The following is a 9,199-nucleotide window of genomic DNA, read 5'->3' on the forward strand; positions in this document are numbered from 1 at the left end:
GTGTTTTGTTTTTAAATGTTTTTATTTCGGGAGCGAGAGAGGGACAGAGAGAAAACGTGTGTGGGAGAGGGGCAGAGAGAGAGGTTTCCAAGCAGGCCCTGTGCTGTCAGTGAGTCCGTGCAGAGCCCTACACACGGCCTGTGCCTTGAGATCATGACCTGAGCCCAAATCAAGGTCAGATGCTTAACTGACTGATCCACCCAGGCGCCCCTGTTGTTTTTTTAAACTTAAATTACTAAAGGTGAAAGGAGTTACCTATTTTTAGACCCATTTTGGAGTAGGAGAAAAAGTTACTTTGTATTTTGACACTTCATATTCTACATTATTTAAAGTGTTTTCTGCCAATTAAAATTTCAAGAAAGATCCAAATGGTGTTTAATTTTATGTTTTATTTGATTAAATCATTGTCCGTTTTGTTGCTTCAGAGAGCAAAAAATAAGTATATAGTTTCTGTTAAAGCCTAAATAATTTTTATAATAGCATTTCCTTAAATTCTTTGAACAATTTTTTTTCTAAAAATCTTTGACATTTCTCCGTCGCAAGGAGAGTAGATATTTAAGACCAAAGCCGCATGAAATAGAAAGAAGAACTTGAATACATTTGTATTTGAGGTGTCTGTAAAGTCTGGTGACAGAAATGTTTGCTCTGTTCAGTACTGATCCGCACCATCTGTATCCAAGTAACTCTTAGTCGTCGGAGTTTAGAATCCAGTGCTACCATGATGGTAGGCGTCCGTTAAGCTTTTGAGGAGGTTGGGGATGTGCAATTTGATGTTTTTTTATTGATGACAGTCTGATTTAGTGGTGGTTCCTTAGCAGTTTTCTTGGTTGGTGTTTCAGGACTGCAGGAATATGTGGAGGCTGTCTCTTTTCAACACTTCATCAAAACACGATCACTTATCAGTATGGATGAAATTAATAAACAATTGATATTTACGACAGAAGACTATGGAAAAGAAAATAAGACCGTAAGAATTGAAAATCACTTCACGTTTATTATATAATTTATGTAACCAGTATAATGATTACAGGAGGTACTTTGCTGGCTTAGAGTGCTAAGAATGTTGAAATGGTGGTGTTCTCCCCAGAGTGTGGTGTCCAAGATTCCCAACTAAGGAAAGCGTCTTTTAAAGTAGTTTTGTTAGTGGACAGAGCAAGAACAGCTGTGGGCGTGTTTGGGGGAAAACAGTGCTGTTTACCTCAAGCGCTGTTAAGTGATTACTGTTAAGTCCACTTTTGATTTTGTGTATTTACAATGTGCCTTTCGTAAGCACTATCTCATTTAATTCTTTTATTAACTGTATGAGGTAAGAATTTTTACTCTTACTTTACAAAGAAAGAAATGGGCTTTAGAGAGGTTACATAACTTCTCAAAAGCCACACACCTAATTACGTGTGGCCGAGCTAATCTTTGAAACCAGGTGCTTCGAAACCTGAGCCCAGTGCCCCTGTCCGCCCTGCCGGTGTCTCAGAGTGTGCCACAGGGGCCTTTGCACCGAGTATCTACCTCAAAGGAGTGTTTTACAGGATTTGGTGGAAAGGTGTTCAGTTAGGCAGTGGATAGCATGTGACACATATGTGCTCAACAGTTAGTTAACAGAAAATTATTATATAAAGTGAGAGCTGTTAATCACTAAGTTCATAAAGCTTGTACTGAAAATTATGTAGCCATTCTGAATTAAGAAGAGAGAAACTTTTGCCATTTAAATATAAGTATTTTTACCCTGGACTTCAATATATAGTATTCAGGCAGTGAAAGGGGAGATTTTGAATATTTGATACTTCCTGAGATACCAGTACACTTAAAGGATAAAATTAGACAGTTTTTTCCTGTCTTTATGTTTCATAATTTTTTCCTTATTATTTTTTTTAACATTATTCAGAACCAGGAAGGGCAGGCAGAAGATGGAGGAAGTTGTAGAAATAATGTTTTTTTGAATAGTAACTAAAATGTTAACATCAAAAGGTCGGACTTAATTTGGCATGACAAATACAACTTACTTTAAGGAAGTCACATATATATTTTCTCAGTTTTTAAAATTCTATGAAGTTTGTTAAGGAGGATATTCATTTTTGAGAAGTAAAATTCCTGTATGTTTTTTATGTGTTTAGTGAAGATTGCATTACAGAAAGAAGTAAAGAGCCTATTTGATCCTATCTGAAGTTACCATACCCTTCTTTCAAGTTCTTTCTAGTTCAGAATGAAAATATCAGGTCAAGAATGTACAGAGAAACTGAGTAAATGCACTGTTTGCAGGATTTAGGTAGTAAATTATTTGAAGATTATGGTATCATAATAAGACCACATTCATAAATAATTTTTTTTTTTAGTGCTAAAGATTCTTGGTGCTAAAAATTCTGGGATTTGATAGGGGAAGGTATTTTGTTTTGACCTGCCTATTGAGAATATTGTCAAAACCATTTGAATTTCTCAGTGAGTGACTACAGTTCACATTCCTTAATGTGACTTACTACCCCGACTCTCCTTTCAGAGTTCTCTGATACTACTTCTTACTTTAAACGTTACCCAAGGAAATACATCATTCATTCCTCAGCCATACAGCCCAGCTCTCACCTGCACGCCTTAGCAGCTCTCTGCCTAAAATGGCCTCCACCAGCCTAGTCTCGTGTGGACTTTAAATAACAATTTAGGCTTCTCCTCTTCCAGAAAGGCTCCAGTAGAATGAGGGAAAAATTGTGGAAAGAGGAGATTGACAGGATGGTAATGGCAATGGCAGCTAACATTTATTGAGTATTTACTTTGTGTTGGGCATTATGCCAAGAACTTGGTAAATGTCATCCTTAAAATAAACCTCTGAGGTAGGTACTGTTATCCCATTTTACAGATGAGGAAACTGAGGTTTAGAGAGATGAAATAACTTGCCCAAGGGCATACACCTTATGAAGCAAGGTCCTGGAAGAGGTGGGAGGAGATGGGTCAAGGTCATTTGGAAGAGTTAACCTCAAACAAGAGGAGGGACAACTCATCATCTGAGACTGGAGGATAGAAGGTAAAGATGGATATGGACATAAATAAGTTTTGTTTTGTTTTGTTTTGTTTTGTAGGGCTGAGGTAATTGAGAGTTTGTGCCAGGTGATCTGGCAAATGGCCAGTTCAGTGAAAGTAGACAAGAGTGTCTGCTGAGTGTGGAGAGGTTTGGGATTGAGTAGGGGGCTAAGGAGAGTTCTGGTAACGGTTTGGAACAGTGTTTGAAGAGACAGGAGAGAGAATTACAGGAATAAGTAAAAAGGACTGGTAAGTAACTTGTACAAACTGTATAGCTGTGATTATCGTCATTATTTTTTTTAGCTCCGTGATACTCAGCCACTTGAATAAAGCTCTAGCACTAGTAGACTTTAATCTTGATTCAGGGTTGTGTTTTTGGTGGGCAGGTGCAGTAAACAAACAGACAAACCCACAAAGGAATCTAAGGGAACTGAGGAGGATGTAACAAGAGAATAAGAAATCATGATGGTCCGTGCTGAGTGGGGATGGAAGAGAGGCGAGAAAGGGACTGTCAGTGACTTAGGAAAACATGAGTGGATCACCAACCTAGAGGGCTGTATGATTTGTCGTTTAGATAACTAAGTGACCATCATGCAGTCAAGTCCTCGGGCTCTGTTTTAAGAATGTTTTATTTTGTATGTCAAGTGAAGCCGGGAATAGTTGACTTTAAAATTAGATTATGAAATTATCTTGAAGTCATTTAGTTCAACTTTCTACCGAGGGCCTGAGTTCTTCTTGTAGCATCCCAGATGGTCATTAAACAAAAAAGATCATTTTATTTAGAGATTAGCATGACTGATCTGCTCTTGATTTTGTACTTTATAATAAATGTGATACATGCACGGTCACTCTTTTTCACATTGTACTTTCTTTGTGTGTGTGTGTTTTCTTTACCAGCCCTCCTCTGATGGACAGGATAAGCAGTTTGGTACTTGGAGACTGAAAATCACACCTGTTGATTACCTTCTGGGAGTGGCTGATTTAACTGGAGAGTTGATGCGGATGTGTATTAACAGTGTGGGGAATGGGGACATTGACACCCCCTTTGAAGTGAGCCAGTTTTTACGTCAGGTTTATGATGGGTTTTCATTCATTGGCAATACTGGACCTTACGAGGTTTCTAAGAAGTTGTATACTTTGAAACAAAGTCTGGCCAAAGTGGAGAATGCTTGTTACGCCTTGAGAGTTAGAGGCTCAGAGATTCCAAAACATATGCTGGCAGATGTGTTTTCAGTTAAAACAGAAATGATTGATCAAGAAGAGGGCATTTCTTAGAATACCACCCTCGGTTGTTACTCTCTTGAGAGACCAGTTTGTAAGACTGTTATTTAGTATTTCGGTAGACTTTATTGTGGCTTTTAAATAGAAATGTTTTCAGTTGTACTTGTTTTAAATTGTAAACAAGCTGTACATAAAAGTATCAAAATGAATCATTTCTTATATCTTACAAAAGTTTGCATACAAATGTTTGCATATATGCCTCTGTATTTTTGCTGGCTACACTCCATTGTTTATCTTTGTGATGTGAACGTGCTTCAGAGCACACGTTCTGCCATACCTTTAATTTACATTGTGTGACGTGTGGAGTGGTAGTATTTAGTGGAGGACATTTATAATTTAAGTTGGTGATTTTGTTATATATAGAAAAGATTTCTTAGTTACACATCTGGACTTGAGCTTCCTGTTTAAATTTCTTGGTAATATTTTGTGAAGCCTCTAAAATAGGTTTATTCCATAGAATAAGGATTAAAAATTATCAAGTTATCAATATGCTTAATTTTATGAAGTATTATAGTAAGAATTCATACTATATTCTGGCCAGTTTTTAGGCCATTTTGAACCCATTTGAAAGAGCCTTCCAGGAAAGTTGACAGATACCCACATTTCAGTTTCCACATTTAATTTTTATCGTTTAGCACATAAAGTCTGATAGTGACCTGGAGCTAACATCGTAACACTTTGCCTGGTGTTTGAGTTCAGTCATAACTTGTACGTACATCCCAAAAGCTTTTAGTAGTGATTATTTAGCGATTCCTTTGCTGTCATTATATTACATTAGGCATGTTTCTTATAGACGCATCTATAAAAAATTACATTTAAATAATTATAATGAAGTTTGAAATTTTTGAAATACTAAGTTATTCAAACCTTAATAGTTGTCCAGTTGTGTTACTTAATAGTATAAAAAGTTGCCAAAGAAAATTTATCATGTACAATTCAGCAATAAGACAATTGTTGACACAGTGGGAATAACAATGGTAGTCTTTAGGAATAGTTAGAATTGGAATTTGCCTACTGAAATTAGTTCTAGATTATTCCCTGTGATGTGAAACTGACTTGAGCATGACACTATTGGCTGACAACCAGACATTTCCATTTGGTTTTGTGAGTTTTGAGAATCTAGATACTGGGTTTTATTTTTGGAAAGATTAGCTGTTCTGTTTGCAAGGCCTGATTCTTTGAAAGTGAAATTTTCAAAAAAAAAAAAAACATGTAAAGGAAAATAAAATAAAATAGACATGCCTAACAAATTAGGTTGGTTGGTTTGTTGTGGTGGTAGTACTTCTTTTGGTTTCCCTGTTTGAAAACATACTGCTAAAATATAGTCTCATTACACATTTCTGTTTCTTCTGCCACTTCGAGTTAAATTTATAATGTTAAAGGTAAAATATAAACAAATGGATTGAATGTCTTAAAGATGTTTAAAACTGAAGTCTTTAAATAAAATATTAAAAGAGAAAGTTAAGCTTATTTTTTTATCATATTGAGAAATATCTAATCAAATGGTTGTAGAATTTTTGGCTTAAAAAGAAAACCTAATATAGACTAGTTAATATGGATATTTATTATTTCATTAAGAAAAATTTTTTAATGCTTGTTTATTTTTGAGAGAGACAGGCTCTAAGTGGGGGAGGAGCAGATAGACGGAGACACAGAATCTGAAGCAGGCTCCAGGCTCTGAGCCGGCAGTACAGAGCCAAACGTGGGGGTCGAACTCACAAACCATGAGATCATGACCTGAGTTGAAGTCGGACACTTAACTGCCTAAGCCACCCAGGTGCCCCAAGATTTATTATTTCCTAAAATAAGTCCAGAGGTAGGAGGGTTTCAGGAAGGACATCTCTTCATATCCATTGACCCAAACAAGGTAACATTCTTATCTAAATCTTATCTAAATCAGTTAGTGGAAAGGAGAATGATTTCACCTTAACAGACCAGAATACCATTTTTCTGAGAGAGAAGGGCAAACAAAAGAAACTGGATTAGGGCATTATCATGATAGGAGAAGGGGAAAATGGCCTTTGGTCAGGTCGGCAGTCAACAATATTTACTACACGTGGATTGGTGCCATTGCTATTGATAGATTTCCACATTACATCTTATACTAATACAGTAGGTGTTAGGCCAGGAGAGTAGAGGATCTCTAAATGTATCCTGAATGGTTTTCAGTTTTAAAATCGGTGCTCTGATAGGCATCAAATGTTGTCATGTTTTTCATCTTTATTATAGAAAGAAAGTGGTTCTAGGTTACATGGCAGGTTACTGACAGAATTCTGAAGTAAAATTGGGTTATTTCCTTCATAAGTAATTCCTGCATGTATTAAATCCGTGGTTTTCAGAATCCACATTGCAGAGGCATAGGGCTTTTTGAGGGTGCCTCAGAGAAAGGTGCTACGTAATGAGTGGTTGGCAGAATGGATTTAAAAACTGTTTGCTCTCTACAAAGATTCGCTTTAGATTCAGACACAAATAGATTAAGTAAAAGAATAGAAAAAAGTATTTCATGTAAACAGTAACCAAAAGAGAACCACACACAACATGGACTTTAAGGCCAATGTTTTTGTTTGTGTTGAAGGCGGGAACAGTATGTAATGAATGGTAAATGGCTCATTCCATTGAGAATATATGACCATTATAAACACACACACATATACACACACTAACCACAGATCCTCAAAATACATGAAGTAAGGTCTGACAAAACTGAAAGGAGAAATAGACAATAGAACAGTCGCAGTTGGCAAGTTCCATACCCCTCTTTCAATAACGGATAGAAGAACAAGACGTGAGTCAGGAAGTTGAGGACTTGGACAACATGGTAGACAGACCTAAGAGACCCATATAGAGCCCTCCACCCAGCAGCAGCAGAAGACACATTTTTCTCAAGTGCAGTGGAACATAATCCATAAAATGTCAGGTTACAAAACAAGTCTCAATACATTTAAAAAGATTGACTATTCAAAGTACATTCTAGGACCACAAATGGAATGGAATTAGAAATTAGTAACAGAATTAAATTGGGAAAATTCACAGATATGTGGAAATTAAGCAAAATACTCCTGAATACCCAGTGGGTCAAAGATGAAATCGCAGAGAAATTAGAAAATTTCATTCAAGTGGAATGAAAACCACAAAACAAACGAAGGTAGTAGAGGGAATTTCTTTATAGCTTTAAATCTCTACATTTAAAAAAGAATGAAGGTGAATCAATAACCTAAACATCCATCTGCCTTTAAGAAACTGGAAAAAGAATAGTAAACTCCAAAACAATGAAAAGAAAGGAAATAAATATTAGAGTGGAAATAAATGAAATAGAAAATAGTATCAGACCAAAAGACGGTTCTTTGAAATGATCAACCAAATTAACAGAATGGATGTGGGATTGCCGGTGCCTGCTAACAAGCACGGGTTCGTTGTTGAGGTGATAGAAATGTTCTAGAATTAGTGGGAATGGTTGTACAACTGTCTGAATATACTGATACCCACTGAGTTGTACCCTTCAAGATGATGAAGTTTATGTTTTGTGAAATGTGTCTTTGTAATCATTTTAAAATGCTTTTTAAAAAGTGGATTGATTGCATTGTTGAAATTTTGCTGGAAATTGTGAAACTGGGAATGATATTTTGCTTGTGGGAAGATTTCTTTAAAAAATTATTTGTTCAGTTTCTTTAATTGTGTAGGACTATTCAAGCTTTCCATTATTTCTTAGTGGTAAGTTTTGATAAGTTCTATTTTTCTCAGGATTATTAGTGCATTTTGTCTCTTTTCAGAGTCTTGATACAAACTGTTACTAGTATTACTACATTTATATCTTGACTATATCTGTGTCCATAATATATATTTGTATTAACTCTTTGTATATACATTTTTTTTTACTCCACTTTGCCAGATACATTTCCATTATGTTACTCTTCAAAGATTTACCTTTTGTTTTATTTGGCTTTTTTCTTTTAATTTTTTACTTTTCTTTCTTTTTCATTTTTAAAAATTCCAGTATGGTAACATAGAGTGTTGTATTGGTTTCAGGTGTACTGAATTCAACAATTCTATATGTTACTCAGTGCTCATCATGATAAGTGTGGTTTTTGTTTTAAAGTTTATTTATTTTGAGAGAGAGAGTTGGGGGGGAGGAGCAGAGAGAGTGGGAGAGTAAGAATCCCAAGCAGGCTTTGCACAGTCAGTGCAGAGCCCGATGTGTGGCTCCAGCTCATCAACTGTGAGATCATGACCTAATCAGTTGGACACGTAACCAACAGAGTCACCCAGGAGCCCCAGTTAAGTGTACTCTTAATTCTCTTCGCCTATTTCACCCATTCCCTCCATCCATCTCCCCTCTGGTAACCATCAACTTATTGTCTATAGGTAAGAGTCTGTGTTCTTTTGGTCTGTCTCTTTTTCCTTTGTTCATTTATTTTGTTTCTTAAATTCCATATATGAGTAAAATCGTATGGTATTTGTCTTTCTCTGACTTATTTGACTTAGCGTTATGCTCTAGGTTCATCTGTGTTGTTGCAAATGGTAAGATTTCATTCTCTTTATGGCTGAATAATATTCCATTATATATATATATATACACACACACACACACACACACACACACACACACACCACTTCTTCTTTATCCATCCATCTGTATTGCTAGACATTCGGGCTGCTTCCATACTTTGGCTATTGTAAATAATGCTGCAGTAAGCATAGGGGTGCACATAACTTTTGTATGCTTTGGGCAAATACCCAGTAGTGGAAAACTGGATTATGTGGTAATTCTGTTTTTAATTTTTTGAGGAACCTCCATGCTGTCTTCCTCAGTGGCTGTACCAGTTTGCATTCCCACCAACAGTGCATGAGGATTCCTTTTTCTGCACATCCTTGTCAACACTTGTTGTTTCTTGTGGTTTTGATTTTAGCCATT

The 9,199-nt window shown here is 36.2% G+C and overlaps 1 protein-coding gene across 2 annotated transcripts in view; it reads left to right on the forward strand.

The window, feature by feature from the left end:
* Window positions 1-5,747, forward strand: part of TSNAX (translin associated factor X) — a 29,819-nt gene extending 24,072 nt beyond the window's left edge. For both annotated transcript variants that reach the window (XM_029931315.1, XM_029931318.1), the window contains exons 5-6: window positions 840-967; window positions 3,904-5,747. In XM_029931315.1, the coding sequence (XP_029787175.1) occupies window positions 840-967; window positions 3,904-4,281 (506 nt within the window). In that variant the 3' untranslated portion in view covers window positions 4,282-5,747. The remainder of the gene's footprint in view (window positions 1-839; window positions 968-3,903) is intronic.
* The last annotated feature ends 3,452 nt before the right edge of the window (window positions 5,748-9,199 follow it).

This window comes from Suricata suricatta, chromosome 2, assembly GCF_006229205.1.
Source record: "Suricata suricatta isolate VVHF042 chromosome 2, meerkat_22Aug2017_6uvM2_HiC, whole genome shotgun sequence".
Lineage (NCBI taxonomy): Eukaryota > Metazoa > Chordata > Mammalia > Carnivora > Herpestidae > Suricata > Suricata suricatta.